Genomic DNA, 18,425 nt, shown 5'->3' on the forward strand with positions numbered 1-18,425 from the left:
ATATATATCATCTAACAGTATGCTATCAAACATTTTAGGTTAAAAAAAAAAAAAAAACACACCACAATGTAACAATCAAAACAAAATATTTAGCAAATAATATTTACAATCTAAATTTTTCAAAGTATTAATTGGGCCTTTATACATAGAAATATACTGTATATCTGTCTTTTAAATTTTAGGATGGGGGGTCACATGCTAGAAAAGAGGGTGAAAAATATAAACCTGAGAAATGAGCAATTAATACCTACATAAATTCATGAAATCAAATGAACGCAGTATATTCACACTTATGCCAACTCGCCATGGCAGGTTATTTGGCCATGGCAAATGTCATTATGTTGATATAATATATACCAAACCTGAAAATAAAGCTAGAAAGGAATTTTGCACCCAAGTCCTCAAAAGGCCAGGAATAAAATCAGAAAACAGTACCTTAAGAGAAACCTCATACCTGACCCTGAGTGCAAGCAAGAAAAAGACAAAATGAGAAAAAATAAATCGGCAAGTCTTCTTTAAACCCTATAAAGAAGAGTCCACCTCAGGCCAACTCAAAGGGGAAACAAAGGCAAACAAAGACTCTGCAACTCAAGCAGCTCAAAACTGCTTACACCTTCCTTTCCCACATTTTCACATTAGTCAAGCCAAGATACGAGACACACAAAATTTGGCTGTGATGATGAACGAGTAGCTGGGCTTGGGAAAAAAAAATATCCTACACCCCCTCTCCAATATTCCTCCCTCGCATGTAGAGTGCAGAGTAAACCTTAACAGATATATTAAGCCCTAACGACAGAGAGTCAAAATACTGCCCTTCTCAGCACCCGCAGAGCACCGGGGCAAGAGAAAGAGGGAGGAAAATACAAAAGAGGAAGAGGAAATATGAAGAAATCAGTTTAAAAATGCAGGAGGGGGAAGCAGAAAGTTGCTGCTTCACCACTTTGCCTGATTTGTGCTCAATATGATCATTGCCCTGCTCCACTGCTGCAGGGGAGAGGAAAAGGTCAAATGCACATCATATTTTCTCAAGAGAGAAAGAGAGAGAGACCATCAAGTAAGAAAGGAAGAAACTATCTAGAGACTGTCTAGACTCTGTCTAGCAGTACACCTGACATTCAGATACATGCAGTAAGTTATGAAGGCAATTCAGAATGATTAAAATAACTTAATAAAAAAGTAAAAGGAATTTAATTCATCTATATTATTTGCAATTATTATTAACACCCATGATTCAAGTATCAACCAGATTTTTCAAAAACATGCTCAGAAATATAAAATAAAAATATCTAAATATAAAAATATAGAAAGTTGTGTAACTTAAAATGTAGTAAATTAAGTATCTAAATTAACGATGAAATGTTATAAAAGACCCTTAGTGTACAGTCGAGCAAACAAATGACTTAATTAAAATAATAATAATTTAATTAATAAACGAGGTAATAACGCAATTTATTTAGATGAATTTAAATTTATTTAGATGAATCCAGAAATAAACAGTGCAACCTTTTCAAATATCAAACTTTATAACAGCTACTTTTGTTTACTGTTCAGTTATTATTATTTACTTTCACTGAACAGTTTATCATTATAGGGGCACGCGTACAGCGTCACGGACACGCGCACTCAACTGCGTTCACAATCACAAGGGAACGGTGTTCTGAAATATTCGGTGTCTGAGATTTTCGGTGACGCTTTAACGCGAAACAGGAAACTCATGAATATTCATGTATGCTCCGAAAATCTCAGACACCGAATATTTCAGAACACCGGACACCCGCGAGGATAAAACACAAGGGGCATTCTGCGAGAACACTGATGCAAATAACATGTTTATATTAGAACAGCGTCTTGTTCTTATAGCGCAGCTTTAAAAATAGTCGTCTTTGGGTCATTCATGTCAACATCATTTAACTGCGCCGGCTGGTAGTCTAATACAGATGCTCGAGTTGGACGCGAACATTATACGATTTTTGCCTGAAATCAACATCACTGGGTGCTGTGAAAGGCAGCTTCATTAATGCATCAGTACCTCTTTTTTCTTCTGTCCTCCTCCAGACTGGAGACATAGCAGCAGAATCAACAATATGGATGCGAACGGCAGGTTGAATGGGAATCCCTTTAATACCACCGCCATGATGGAAGATGCTCTTATCGCATCAGCCAGGACTGCTGAGCGTTTTGATTGGCTACAATCGCCTCCAATCAGAGGCCACACGATCGCATTGTGGGACTTGTAGTATTTATCGATAGGGATTTCAAAATGCATGAAATAACAAAGGGAACGCCATGTAAAAATCCTTCTAAATGTCCTTCTAAAAGTCATTCAGAATTATATATATATATTTTTTCTTCCTGTAAACATGTTTTAGAAATATAGTTTTGTCACAGCCTTACTGTAGTAAGTGAGGAAGATGAACACGTTTATATATTGCCTATAGCTGTATCTCCAGTTCCTGCCAATGGGGGGCAAACCCAAAAAGTGCTTTCTATTACAGTATGATTGAACATGGAGAATGCATGACATGGCAAAAAGGAGAAACTGCAGCATTTGAAATGCTTATTTGATGTGTCTAAGGGTTAAATAAATAAAGGTTAAATAAATAAAGGGTTGAGTAAAATACTGGGGTGACATAACTCTTATACAGTAAAACCTACAGATCTTTTGATCCCTAAAAAGTGGTATAAGTCAAAATCTGTTGGTTTATTGTAATTTCTTTAAGATTAAATGTCAAATGCCTCCTGAAGTCACTGTGAAGTTCATACAAGTAACCTGCATTGTAAAAGATGTATTATGATTAGTATTATGATATTTATCATGTATGATGTTTCCTGTTTCTTTGTCATAACACATCTTTGAGTTGTTTTACTCAAGTAGCAGCTGAGAGGGCATTACGGTAATAGAAAGCATTAAAAGGTGGATTGCAGCTATTTACAGTTTCTTGCATTTGATTGTGAGAGAAAATAATGTCTTTGTAACACAAAGGTTAAATGCTATGACTACTACAGTACGTTTGCATGCTCTAATGCTTGCACATATCTATATTAATGTAAAAGAAGATAAAATGTGTGTGCATGAAAGATTAAAAAGATGCATGTGGAATTGCTATTCAAGTAAAACATTAGCCTGTCATGTAATAATTGTAAAAAGGCTCATTACTGTATATCTTAAGAACAGTATGTTCTAAGATGACATAAATAACCCATCAGCCATATTAAGTTATTCTTTCATCATTTTTTATTAGCTCACATACAAGCCAAGTGCATGGTTGGTCTCTTCCATTTCCCCCTAAGGACCTGACTCACTCATACCTCTGTAGCAAATGATGTCTTTCGTTTGGCCAGCATGTGTCTCTATGCAGAATGAATATACGGTCAGACGGTAAAGATGTCATTCACCACACAAATGTATGTGGCAAATGTCAGACTAAGTCATTTTAATACCTTTACTCATTTAATGTTGTAATCAAATAAATTGTTTAGATTCTCTTTCATCGGTCTACAAGTGGTCCTGTTTTGAGAAAGATAACATGTCTGACTCAGATTTAATAGGCTATTATGAAAACAAAGACATGTTTTGCAGGTGTTCATAAAATGCATATGAATACAGTTTACCTTAAAGGAATAGTTTGCTCAAAAAATTTAATTTGTTTAAAAATGTACTCACCCTAAGGCCATCAACGATATAAATGAGTTTGTTCATCTGAACAAATTTGGAGAAATTTAGCATAACATCACTTGCCCACCAAGAGATGTTCCTCTGCAGTGAATGGGTGCCGTCAGAATGAGAGTTGATAAAAACATCACGTTAATCAACAACTAATCCACACAACTCAAGTCCATCAATTAACATTTTGTGAAGTGCAAAGATGTTTGTTTGTTTGTTTGTTTGTAAGAAACAAATCCATCATTAAGGTGTTTTAGCTTTAAACTTTTGCTTCTCGTAAAAATATCCATAATGATATCCATAATCCATAACAATGCTTCCTTCAGTGAAAAAGTCCCTATTGTCCTCGCACATCAAAATCCACTGACATTTTTGTTTAGAACTGTTTTGGACGGTTTTCACCTTGTAAGGTTGTTCTGTGCATATTTCTCTCCTGCTTCAGACAAGACTACTTTTTCACTGGAGAAAATAATTTTATGAATAGAGGAATTATAATTTAGAGTGAGAAAATGGTTTGAAGTTAAAAAATGTCTTAATGATGAATGCTTTTATTACATATACACAGCTTTTTGCTTCACAAGACATTAATTGATGGACTGGAGTCATGTGAATTACTTGTGGATTATTGTGATGCTTTTATCAGCTCTTTGCACTCTCTTTCTGACGGCACCCATTCACTGCGAAGGATCCATCAGTGAGCAATGATGTAATGCTATATTTCTCCAAATCTATTCCAAAGAAGAAACAAAGTCTAGAGTAAATTTTCAGCAAATTTTCATTTTTAGGTGAACTATACCTTTAATAATCTCTCTCACACACAGACACGCAAAAGGCGAGACAGGCAACCTCAACTGAACGCGACATACATTTAGTTGAACCTCATCCAGGAATAACAGGCCAAAATTTGCAAGACAGAGGATGATATATGATTTCCATTTATCTAGGACACACTATTTAAACCTACATATTCTCTGCGTGTGTGTCTCTCTTAGCCTTCCCCAACTGCATGTGAATATCTCTCTCACACAGACACGCACAGATGCTCGACACGATTGCTGTTGAGCTGTTCCACTTGAAATCTGTCTCACTGTCGCTTCAGCTCACTTTACGGTGGGCTGTTAATTTGGGTCCTAGACTGGGAGTTGACTTACCGGAGCTGGGGCTGGCACAATATACCCAGCTGAGGTCAGGTGCGCATGTAAAATCCATGCCAAGGAATGATTAATTGCAGAGTGGCACAATGAAAAAAAAGATCCTCAATGCAAAGCCCTGCCTCTGGAACAACAATTTCAGCTGTAATACTGCTGTGTAGGTTATTTTTAGAGCACTTTTAATGTAATTTTCCCATTTCTCTTTTTAAGCTAAAGTGAATGAGTGAATTAATTGTCAGAGTTTATTATTTGTTTTGTGCTAAATGTACAGTTTGGTTGCCAAAACTGGCCAGGATGTCGTTGTATTTTACATAACTGCATATGTCATATATATATATAATTAAAAAGTAATCATAATACCTTATATATATTGCCTTTGGAAATTGTTTATGATGACAAGTCAACAGTATGCACTTGAGATGCACACACGCATGCGAATTAAAACTTAAATAGCATTGCGGATCAGCTCAGCATGCGGGTAAGAGTCTCTCTCCCTCTCTCTCTCTCCTCCTCTCTCTCTCTCTCTCTCTCTCTCTCTCTCTCTCTCCCCTCGTGGCTCTAGGACCCAGGAGAATAACTCGCAGGACAGTTTATTTTTTGAGTGATGAAAAGAATCTGCTCGCATCTCCACGCAGAAGACTAAGGGGACTGTGCAAGTCAACTGGCTAGCCTGGATAGTCACCGCGCCGAAAGACAGATAAATTCACCCACAATCCACTCAAGGAAGATCTTCCCCCTTTTTTTCTTCCATCCCTCCTTCCTCAGACTCCCTCTCCCAGACACAGAGTCCGTATTCAGAGCACCGGGACTCGGCTGGAGGAGCGCGTTTGGATACGGGAGGTTTCTGGAGATCACCAAGTAGGGCAGCGGCAGAGTGCGCCCTGTCTAATCAAACGATCAATCAATCAATCAATTAATCAGCCGGATCACAGCAAGGAGCTGACAGACTCCCGCTCATCCGCCTGCTCGAATCGAACCGATTTCGTTAAGTATACCGCAAAAGATTGATTTGAAAGACTGATCAACCCGGTTTGCTGCAAATGTGCCATTCGCGCGCTCAACGCTCTCAATGACAACACGGTCTCTTACTGACGGAAACACTTTTGCCTTTGGAGAGGAAAACGGAGAGGGACACGCAAGTCGGTTTATGTCACGTTACTGCTGTTGGGACACTCTGAGTGACTAGTTACATTTCAAATAGGCTATTGAATAATTGAGGCTGTCGCTGGAGTCGTGATCAGCGGGAATGAGACTGAGGGAATCCGCCGCAGCTCGGAGAACTGGGCTGGCTCTCGCTCGGGAACTACAAGGCTAGATATACAACTTTTGTGTTAGACTTTATCTTTCGATATGGAGCGATCGGCATCGCTGGACATCGAGGCGCTAAAGGTGAGTTGCTGATGTGACAGCGTATAGTGTGTGTGTGTTTGGGGCTCAGTGCGAGGTGGTGGTGGGGTGCTGGGTTTCGTGCGTGGGGTGCATTTCAATAACCCTCGTTCAAGTTGCGGCCATTAAAGGCACAGCTGCCGATGTCAGGGGCTGCTGCTAAAGCTTCCTGATCACTTGTCAATTCGCAAATAGTTCGCGTATTTCGCTAACAAACCATACATGCAGTATGGATTTCTGAAGAAGAAGAAAAAAAGAGTCTTTCCTCCGTTCAACTCCTCCCTAGATCGGCTTACCCGCTCCAGGCTTTTCCATCGCGTGCATCCTCATTTGTCCATATGCAATGTAATTTCTTCAAATCAACTTTTGAACTTGCGAGTATTTGTATCTTATTGCTCAGTGTTTATGTTCGTGCGTTTTCACAGAAGAGATAAGAAGTCCCGCTGAGGGATTGTGCGTTTCAGCACCTCTGGCAGTGGACAGCTCCACAGTTCAGACTGGAGAACAGCTGGATGGGAGATTTGTGTGGCCAGTACTACACTGTAAAATGGTAAATGTTGGGTAGCAACTGTGGTTGCTAGAACTTTACCGGGAGAAATCGAGCAATGATGATACAAGCATGAAAGGAGGGCATTTTGATGATTGTATTTTTACAGTTCCTAACTGTGTCATTATGTAACAGTATTATACGAATGATTTATTAGAGCTGTGAAAATCTATGTTACTGTACGTCGTTCTGTTGGTAACATGTGGAACAATGGAAAGCCATGATTACTTAAAGTTGGTCTCCAGAGACTGTGGCCAATAATAAGTACAGACAAAACACCATTAGGGTAATGAAACTGACACTGACATAATGCAAAAAGCATTATCTAAGCAACATAAAACACTCCACTGAATATAACTGATGACAAAATAAAAACAATCTCACCTTTTAAACCTGTTAAAAGTGATGGCTTGCCAGGGATTTCCAGGAATCCTCCTTTCTCCTTATATATCAGGACAATTACATGCATTGCCTTGAAAAAATGTAATTTGACCATATATTATAAAATTTTTATTATATTAATTAACAGATTTTTGCTTTACAAATGTAACATTTTTCCATTAAAACTTTTGTCAGTGTTATTTCACCATAATCGACATACTATTATAGCTTTTTATTATTATTATTTAGTAATTAGTTTTATTTTAATTTTAGTAATTGTGCTGTTTTTTGACATTATTATTATTATTATTATTAAATGTGTCTGTATAGTTTTTATTTAATTTAAGTTTTTGATTTAGTTATTTTAATGCATTTAATGCATGTTAATGCACTAAAACAAAATGAAAATGTCGTTTTGGCAACTAGCTGAAATAAAATATGCTTTTTCATATTTTATTTTATTTCAGTTAATGTTTATTTTATTTCAAGTAATGGACATGTTTTCTATGGTTTTATTTTTAGTTAACTATAATAAACCTGATGGTGGTCTTGGTGTTTGTGTAGAGCTCTCTCTCTCTCTCTCTCTCTCTCTCTCTCCCCGGACCCACATAAAGGAAAGTGAAAGAGAACATGAACGAATCTACAGAATAGATCTAGCAGAAAAATTCCAAGTTTGTTACCATTTGATTGGCATTTGTCATCAAGAGATTTGTCTCTCTCCATATACAGTAATTCACTTGATTTCTGTATAGTATTCAGTTTGTACATTGTTATTCCAAAAGATTGATGTTTAAACCAGGCAAGTGTCTTTATTTATTAAATGAGCAATTCTCAAAAGCACCATTTCAACACATCCATCAAATACAAGTCCTTGTATTTATTGATTCTGTGTCTTTGGCCTAGCGAAACCAGGAATATCACAACATACTACATACCAACATTATACAGTATGAGGGAACAACTGAGGGAAAACACTATATCATGAAAATTAAACCAAATATGCAGAGTCTGGCTCTGACCCATCTATTGCATCATCATTGCGAATTTCAATTAACTGATCAAGAGCTTCATATAACATTGACTCTTCTGTAGAGCAACACTGCACGCTTACATTAGTTTTCATGTAATTCTCTCTAATTAATTAAGCAGGGTACTTCTAATGAACAACATGTACTTGATATGTAATTGCTTTGTGGAGCAGTTTTGTAATTGCACATTCTTCTTGTTATTACTTTTCTAATGGATCATGATGACATGTAAACATGATACATGAACTCAGTGAAGAATCACCAGTGGCCCCTTTTCATTAGACAACAGGACAAGAATAGATTTTGAGATAGAGGAGTCATTAAAAACAGTGTTGATGAGGCAAACAGTTCTCTGTCCTTAACAGGGTTGTTCAGCGATAGTTTTAATTAAACTGGCATCTCTGGTTTGCCTCTTATCTGGAGGCGTATGTGTCCTATGAATTCAGATGCTGATGAAATGCCTTTCTTAATCTCTTGAAGTGTCATTTCAATTTACTGCCAATCCTTTACCACCTCTGCGAAAGTTCCTTCAGAAGGGGCCGAAAACTGCTTGGGTTGGACCGCAAAGTTTGATGACAGATTTAAAACATAAGCGAGAAATACATTAAAACGTGTGCAAACCTTCACTTCATTGGTTTTAAAAGGGATAGGTCACCTCAAAAATTAAATTTTGTTACTATTTACTCACCCTTTCTTTATTCTATACAATATACCTGTATATCTTGTTTTGGATCCTACTGACTTGTTGTATACTGTAATTAGTTTTTTTAAATTCCAAATTGTAAATAATAATACGATTTTTGAAGAACATTTTACAAGAAAAAATCTTTCTACTTCAAAATTTCACATCTTTTTTTTCCCGGACATGTCCTGGAATTTATAATTAGCCTAAAAAGTCAGGGTTTTGGCTTTGTTTTCCAATTGTTTTCATACTTCTTGAAGTTAACGATTGATTGAAGTAGTTTTACCAATAGTGTGAAGGCAAAGTACATCGACCAATCGTGGCGTGCAAGAAGGTGGGATCTTCAGAGAACAGTCAAAGCAATGCAAATAAGCATATACAGTACATGTAATGTATGAGGACTGTAAAGAGACTGTCAACAGGAAAACAAAGCCAAAAACTGGACATTTTAGGCAATTTAAAAATCCTGGTAAGACATGTCTTGGTAAAAAGGTCACCATGCGTGTAATTCAGTGTGTTACTAGTCATTTCTTTGTAATTAATTGTAAAAATTACAAGCAATTTCTGGGTGTAAATTATTTTTACACCAAATTTTGGTTCAGCGTAGGGACGACAGTTGTATTCAACTCTGCTCTGCAAAATCAAGGTAAAATGTAATCACTAGAAAGATTATTTATGTGTATAATCCTAACTGAATCTGACATACGACCTTTTAAGTGATTTTTTGGTCACACTACAGTACATAAACCAATTTTTCTTTAAAAAACCACTCAACTCTGTAGGTTGAGTCATTCTTGCTTGGAAACCAAATGGACAGCTTGCTTTGGTCTTCAATGTCAGCACTCAGCATGCTGATCCTGGACCGACCAGTAAAAGATGCGGTGAGCAACAGACCCACTAAATAGCTCTAATAGCATCACAAATGGCCATAATCCATCTTCTCTTAGGTTTGCTGTGCTGGTCCGAGTTTGAGTAGCAGATGCAGGCCCCATCGGTGTCCTGATCCCCTCAGTAGACACTGAGCTTTGCGTATCGGGGTCCTTGCCAAGCTTTTGTTCCCATCGCCCCCTCCATCCCCTCCCGTTCCTCCACCTCCATCCATTTTACACTTAATTAACTCTGCCAGTGGGAAAGGGCAGTCCGATTACAACGCAACTCTCAGTAACAGCAGTATCAAATGTTTAATATATATTAAAGTTGAAGGACAGAAGAATAAAAGAGTTGTGTTAAACATTTCCCCCCAGATAGCCTTGAGTGTGTAACAGGAAAGAAAGGAATCACTTCAATGTGTCACCTGAACAGGTGATGTTAAGAAAAGGTTAACATCACCAAGGAAGAAAACACAGTGCTGGCAATTAACTGGTTCATAATGCGAGACATGGTTCGGACATTACAGCAGTTCAAATCTATTGTTTTAATGTAATTTCGATTTATCATGCAATAAACTCCGCTTTAATTGCGGTTTAATTTACACCATAAATCACTGACCTTAATCTATTACTGCACACATTATAATTACAATTGCGATATCATAAAAGCTCAGCTAATTGCAAGCATTGTTTTACCAATAGGTGGCCATGGTAACCAAACCTCTCATGTTTGGCAGGATGGACTGTTTTTTGAGTAAACCATATTTGCATAGATTAAAGCATCCATGATTTTAAACCCAACTCACATTGTGTGAGTTTCTGCTGTAGCTGATTGGATGGTTGAACAGACTGACCCTCGCAACAATAGACTCCAAATGCCTGAGGATTGTGAGAAACAACAGCTAGTTCAGCAAGTTCACCAGTTTAGTTAGACAGATACACATTATAATGTTCACCAAACAAGCCTTTATGTTGAGACAATTCCACACACAAAGTTCTCACTTAAACAGAGGATCTTGTTTAAATCACAAGTACTAAGAAAAGTTGTGATGGGCGCTTTCGAAGTATTGATTTGTGAAGCTTCGAAACCTTGTGAATCAAACCAATGGATTGGAGTGTGTATCAAACTGCCATGTGATTTCAGTTAACAATGCTTTGTTAATTCATAGCCTTTCAAAATGTTTCAAAACTTCTAAGGTTTGCTGCTAGGGGACATCTCAGTGAACCGTGTCTGTGTTTTTTTTACCTAATCTCAGATGAGTTCTATAAATTTGTAGATATTTATAAAGACACATTTGCATATTAAAAAAGTAAGAGTAGTAGTTAATAGTCTCTTATTGGTCTGTTTAACCAAGCCCCACAAATTAATAAGAGAACACATATTATACAGACACTTCATAATTAATTCAATTTGATGATTTGTAACTGCATTTAGTTGATGAAACTTTCAATAAAACATTTGCAGTTGACGTGTAAAAGGTGTTTTTATGCATGTTTAGCCTGAGGTTTTGATGCATTTACACAATTTTGACCAGCAGGTATTATCTGCATGTGGTGCGTCAAGCACTTCACAACAGCAAATCATTTTGTGAAGCAACTGATTCCACGTGTAAAATACATTTGCCTTTTACATTACTAAAAGAAAGATGTGTTCATTTAAAAACTCGGTAACACTATTTTAAGGTCTCTTAACTAGTTGCTTATTAGCATGCACAATACTAGAATATTAGCCATTTATTAGTAGTAATTAAGCACATAATAATGCCTTATTCTACATGACCTTATTCTACATCCTTAATCCTATACCTAAACTTAACAACTACCTTACTATTAATAAGCAGCAAATTAGGAATTTATTGAGGGAAAAGTCGTAGCTAATAGTGAATAAGTGTTCCCTATTCTAAAGTGTTACCAAAAACTCTTAGTTAAAACAACAACAACAAAAACATAGGCCCTTAATATTTAATACATGAACCACAACAGTCACAGTTAAAAACACATAAATAAAAACCACTTTTACGAAACAATTGCAAATGTTTTATTGAAAGTGTAAGCTATTGACTGCAGTTAATGGAACACTCCACTTTTTTTGAAAATAGCCTCATTTTCCAACTCCCCAAACAGTTGATTTTTACCATTTTCGAATCCATTCAGCCGATCTCCGGGTCTGGCGGCAGCACTTTTAGCGTATCTTAGCATAGATCATTGAATCTGATTAGACCGTTAGCATCTCACTCAAAAATGACCAAAGAGTTTCGATATTTTTCCTATTTAAAACTTGACTCTTCTGTAGTTATATCATGTACTAAGACCGACGGACAATGAAAAGTTGCGATTTTCTAGGCCGATATGGCTAGGAACTATACTCTCGTTACGGCATAATAATCAAAGAACTTTGCTGCCGTACCATGGGTGCAGCAGGCGCAATGATATTACGCAGCACCTGGAAGTAGTCCCCAGCTATATCATAACTAGTTACCTAGCTGGGGACTACTTTCAGGCGCTGCATAATATATCATTGCGTCTGCAGCACCCATGTAAATCATGTGACATTGGCATTTTGATACTGCTTCGAATCACTCAAGATTTGCAAAAGTTTCAAAGCTTCATTTTTTATTTCTGAAAGCAAACAGTACTCAGAACTGTGAATGATAAAATTGCCAGCAGAAAGTTGTAATCATCTGCATTTATTGTCAGAAAGATACATTCGGTGAACATTTACACTATAGTTTAAAAGCTTCAAAAGTTTCCTCAACTGTTTTAGTGCACAGCTAAACATCTCAGGTGTGTATTTTGGTCCAACATGAGAAAAGTCACAAATCTCTGTGGATGATATTTTGAGTTTCCTCAACTCTTTTTTTCTTGAGGCGAGGGATGGCTCTGTTGCAATAATCTCCCACTCTGAGGCTACAACTGGGCAGTGACAAGATAATAGCAGCTTCGAATGGTCACAGAAAGGACTAGGAAGAGAGAAGGGATAGAAGGAGAGAGAAATGCCCACTCTAGGTTCTAGGCTGATGGGCCACATCATGAGCCAAATGAAGTGAGTGGCATGGTGAGATGGGCCGTACGCCTGCCGTAAAAGCAGCTGCATTACAGAGTGACAGAAGATACCAGAGGCCAGACTGTTCTTTCTATCGTTCTTTCCATCTCTGTTCTTCATTTGAAACTTCAATTCAATTATGTTTCTCATTCTCTTCCTCAAACTCTCAGTAACTTGCTTTCTTTGCACCTTTCACTTCTCAGCTTTAATACCCCGTGACCCCTCCTTGTCTCTCTCGCTTTGCTTTTTCGACTTTACATCTGCCTTGACCCCTATGGAGAGCATACACTATTAGCACTGGTCTTCGGTCATTTCTATTTCAAATAATTAACTAAGGGAATGACAAAGATACGTATCAAAATGCAAGGTGCCTATGCAATTAACCTGCACATTCAGACAGCAAATTCACTCTGCTCTTCTTTAGGTTTTTTCTTACCTTCAAAGAACATGCAGACATAGTACTTTTCAAATGATTAATTTTAATAATTTTAACCTTCTGTCTGTGGACCTGTCACTCAAGTCCCAGAGCGTTTACTAATATTTTTAGAATATATTTTTTTCTTCATAAAAGCAGAGAAATGGCTAATTGCAGCTATTTAACATTACATTTAATAGCCAGCATTTTAATGTTTACTTTGACCTAAATCTGCATATGATCAGATTTCTGTTTTTGTTTATCACATATCTTTAACAACAATCACAGAAAATACTTTTTTTTTTTTTTTACTTCAATTCTATAATGCACATGTATTTTCCAGCTAAATAAATATCAAATCTAGTTAAAAATAAACACCTATGATTTATATATCTTCTCAAAATTGCAGCAGTATTGAAGTATCATCCAAAACAAAGAAAGAACTCACAACTTGGCTCATGCTGCATCTGATTAGTGGCCACTGAAGATCTGAACACAAGACTTCTGGCACATCAAAGTTTAGTCCGTTTCCAAAAAATAAATGGATTCTCCCTCTACTGGTGTTAGTGACCATGTCTTGAAGGTCTTTATTTTCAAGAAGCAAGTGGAAAAGAATTGAGTGAAAGTCTGAGATTTAGGCCTACAATCGCACAAGAGGAGTTAATGCGCCGATGCAATTATCTCATCGAGGCCACTAGCATGCTGAGCGTGCCAAATTCACTCACTATTACACACAGTCATTACACACGGACTGGTGCTGCATTCATCTGCTGTAAATTCACACATGGTTCCTCGGAGAGCTGTGAGGTGTTTACATTTCCGTAACTCTGCCATGACTCTTCATTACCATAATTCTCATCCCAACATTTCCTTGTTAGAATTGTGCTGCCATGATGACAGTGCAAACGGTTGTAGGATTACAATCAATTTTGGGAGCATAAAAGTACTTCAGATTCTTTGTAATTTGGGCTTATTTTGGTTGGGTCTTCTCACTGACTTTGATTGTTTCATCAGTGTTTTTGGATAGTGGGTAATAATAGCAAACCTGTGAGCCAAATATTTTATTATTCAGAGTATCTCCCAAGTGTACTTGTTACCAACCTGTGGATGCAGCAAACTAAAATGATTTTTCTCTCTGCCGGAGTCTGCATTCCTCCACTGTAATGTTGCTGGAGTTTGGTTCTCTCACATTGTAGCTCTGGCTGACAGTAACATGATGAAGGATCTGGAGGAGAAGGAAATTAAACACTGTATTTTAGATACACCTTCTGCTTCTTTTATTGTCTTTCTTTTGGTTGACTTTCGAATAGACTGTCAAGAGATCCTTTGGTGTTTATCAAACAGCTGGTGTAAAAGAAACGTTGTTGTCACGGGCCACCTTCTCGTCCCAGGTACGGCAGGCTTGCAGGGTTGTTTTGTGTTGCTTTTGTTGCGGAGCTATCTGATATTTGGGGCTTCAGATGTTCTGTTTTTTGGATGTGCTTTTCTTGGGCCCTTTGATGTATCCATTTGATCTCTGTGGTAAGGCAGTCCGCCCCGGCTTCTCTTCCATGACTAATGTCCGGTTTAAGATTATTTTATCCGCCTTGAAAAGCCTCCATTTGATGGTCACTATTCTATTATGTTTTTGAGAAATAAAAAATAAAAACAAAAGACAAACAAGCAAGCAAAATCACCCAAGCAACAATGACAACAACAAAGAGATCTATCGCTCCTCCTGCAGAGCGGAGACCGGGCACAAAGAGAACGCCATTTTCTAAAACAGCTAAATAAAACAGACATTCAAATCGGATTGCTTTTCAGACAGAGAATCTCCTGTAGGCAGTTCTGTAAGACGAATCAAGGACAAAAACACAAACTACTTCTGACAGTTCACTTGTTAAGATGTGTTTTATCGCTTTTTGAAATGTCCCCTTTTACTTAGCAGGTTTCAATGTTACCTTTTTTTCTGTTCTGGTTGACATTAAAAATATGTCTGGTGCAGAGTCCCATCGGAAATAGTTCTTGATGAGGCAATGATTCATCATCACTTTTCTCGGCAAAAACATCTTTCGTTTGTATTCTTCTATAAAGTAGTGAATCATACCACAAGATTTCTGATTGCTACTTATGCAGAAATTATATAAAACAACAATAATTAGAAAACAATGATATTTATAAACTACAAGGCTTCTGCTGCAAACATGACCAAATCAATGTTTCTTTCTTGTCTTTTTCTACTAAAAGCAGATAATATATATATATAATATAATATTTTGTTCCAGTACAAAAAGCCTACTCCTATTACTATATATATATATATATATATATATATATATATATATATAGATAGATAGATAGATAGATAGATAGAATCAGCGAAACCCTAATAATACAAAACATTTTTACAACAGTGCTCTCATTATAACATTATGTAGGCTATATGACAGAAGTTATTATATTATATATATTATAATATATAATATATATTATTATATTATTATATTATGTTCTGCATTTCTGTTTTGAGCTGTGCACTGAAGATGACCAGTAGAATGAAGCATTTGATAGCAGTTTTTTAATCTGTGGGATTTAACTCATCTAATATAGAATACATTTCGTTATTTATAAAACATAAAGTTAATATTACGACTTACAGGCTATCTGCACAAAATCCCTCGAATGCAGAAGTGAACGTGTCCGCGCGACTCTAAATGAACTCCTTTAGTGGACATGTTCTTCACGCAACAACGTGTAGAAACACGGCAACCAAACTCTAAAAATTCACAGCGTTTTATTATAATAGTGTTCTCATTATAATGTTATGTATATGACAGTCCCAGGCATAGTTATTAATATTATGCATTGTTGTTTGTACTGCTCGCACTGCGCGTTGATAATCACCTACAATGAAGCGCTTTACTTCAGCACGATGCATCTTTTATGCTAGATAAATAATACACAATATATAATCCGGCTGCCATGTTTTAAAATCACTTATACCCCACTTGATCGAATAAATCCAGTCTTTAACTCTGCCTGTGTCAGTTTGAGTCTTGCCGCCAATATTTATATTAAAAATATTTATTTAAAGCTTCTTTCTTTTCAGATTCTTATTTACAGCATTTTCATAATAAGCTGTAGCCTATATTAACTTATTGGGAGAAAACCAGTAGTTCTATGTGAAAGCAGACATTTGAGCACCCCCAAAGAGCCAAAATGGCATGATTCTAACACCCCGCGAATATTCGACTGTGAGATTGGGAGTCAAATCAGGCTCCTCATATCGAAGCATCGACTCGTCGACTATTCGGGGTCACCCCTAATATATACTGTATATATATATATATAAAGTGAAGTGACATTCTGCCAAGTATGGTGACCCATACTCGGAATTCGTGCTCTGCATTTAATCCATCCAACGTGCACACACACAGCAGTGAACACACACACACACCGTGAACACACACCCGGAGCAGTGGGCAGCCATTTATGCTGCGGCGCCAAGGGAGCAGTTGGGGGTTCGGTGCCTTGCTCAAGGGCACCTCAGTCGTGGTATTGAGGTTGGAGAGATACACACACACACACACACACACACACACACACACACACACACACACGTAAATATTTTCAAAATATATGTATATGTGTGCTTTCATATAAACATAATAAATATACACAGTACACAAACATATATTATGTAGACAAAAACTTTTATTTTGGATGATCGTTTGACAGCACTAATATATATATATATATATATATATATATATATATATATAATTTCATATGTGTTCTTTTGTGCATTGAATTGTAAATAATAGAATAAATTATATCTACTGTAAGTGTTCATTAACTTAAATCTCATGCATTAATGTACAACAACTTTTATTTTAACTTTATTTTAAATTATGTATCTGTGTATGTGCGGCGCGTGTGGGTTTATCTTTCTTACTTATAATTTAATTTATTAATTTTTCCAGTTATTTTTATGTGCTTTTGTTACAGGAGTGACGAGACGTGACACGTGCGGATCCATTTGCGAAGCTTTATTAAAAGACGTGGTCATACAGGCAGGGTTGAGAGACAGCAAACAGGTATGGCAGAGGCAAGACAGAGCAATCCGTGGAGCAAGTGTGGGTCGACGATCGGCGTACCAAATCCAGACAGGGCAAGGCAGAGAGAATAATCCAAAAACACGGGCAGGGTCAAACACTGGCAGGGTCAGACACGGCAAGATAAACAAGACAAGACTATTGAGGAAACGCTTAGTAAAGCAGACTGGCTAACAATACTCGGCAGCGAGCAAGAGCAAGTCCCAGGCTTAAATAGTGTGTGTTTGGGTGATGGTGATTGCGAGATGGTTCTCAGGTGTGGGCGTGATCAGTGTGAACAGCTGTGAGTGATTAGTGAGTGCAATGGATGGTGGGAAACGGAGTCCAATGTGCTGTGTAGTGTGAAAGTCCATGTGGTGAGCGGGTGACCTCTGGTGGTGAGTAAACTGAAGTGCATGGCCAGGATTCGTAACAGCTTTAGTGCTTAAAAAAGTCTGAAAAGTGTTTTTTTTTTTTTTTTTCTTTTTATCAGGGATATCACAGTCTTTAGGACTGTGGTCTTTAGCCCAGAATGGTATACATTTTATAATTACTGCAACACAGCCTTCTTTAGAAGACTTCAGTTGCTGACAGTAAGGTCAATTTTTGAAGAATTTCAAAGTTTAGCCTGGAGTGTTGCCCTGTGTGTAATTAATTGAAGTGGCTGCTAGTGGAACATCTTCTCTATTCATTGAAGCTTGAATTTGAAATATAGAAAATCGTTGTCTTTTGAAATCAGACAAAGATGCCATTCTAAGTCATGTTCTTTGATGTGTAATAGATTTTCGACAGGTTTCTCAGATTGGTCTTCGCAATAATACATTTTCTTTCCTTCATCTGCCTTAGCATTGATTTCTCTGGTACATGAAAAGTTCCCCTAACAAAGCACTGCTGCTTGATGCTTTAGTCATGAAGTCCAGCAGTCAAGATAATGTCAAGCAGCTTAGAACAATGGATCCTAAAACAACACAAAACACCGATATAGACCTGTGAGAGTTCCAGTGCATTAATTTGAATTATCATGAATCACAAATTTGTATTTGGGTCATTATCGGAGATATAAGTCAAAGCCATTCTCTGTGCTGTAATCTGCTTTTCAATGGAGACAGAAATACTGAGACAACCTGCAGATAAAGGGTGGATTTTATATGTACAAAGAAACAGCATATGCATTGGCTTACAGCAT

General features: G+C 37.1%; 2 protein-coding genes across 2 annotated transcripts in view; one reads left to right on the plus strand and one right to left on the minus strand.

Moving 5' to 3' along the window:
- Positions 1 to 2,152, minus strand: part of LOC306872582 (dolichyl-diphosphooligosaccharide--protein glycosyltransferase subunit TUSC3-like) — a gene marked incomplete at its 3' end in the record, with an annotated part of 78,787 nt that extends 76,635 nt beyond the window's left edge. The window contains exon 1 of the mRNA XM_079421195.1: positions 2,030 to 2,152. Within this exon, the coding sequence (XP_079277321.1) occupies positions 2,030 to 2,134 (105 nt within the window). The 5' untranslated portion in view covers positions 2,135 to 2,152. The remainder of the gene's footprint in view (positions 1 to 2,029) is intronic.
- Positions 2,153 to 6,165: 4,013 nt separating this feature from the next.
- LOC306873308 (zeta-sarcoglycan-like) overlaps positions 6,166 to 18,425 on the plus strand; it is a gene marked incomplete at both ends in the record, with an annotated part of 264,934 nt that continues 252,674 nt past the window's right edge. Inside the window, one exon of the mRNA XM_079422505.1 lies at positions 6,166 to 6,204. Coding sequence (XP_079278631.1) covers positions 6,166 to 6,204 — 39 coding nt within the window. The remainder of the gene's footprint in view (positions 6,205 to 18,425) is intronic.

Source organism: Barbus barbus, assembly GCF_936440315.1.
Source record: "Barbus barbus genome assembly, chromosome: 7".
Taxonomy (NCBI): Eukaryota; Metazoa; Chordata; class Actinopteri; order Cypriniformes; family Cyprinidae; genus Barbus; species Barbus barbus.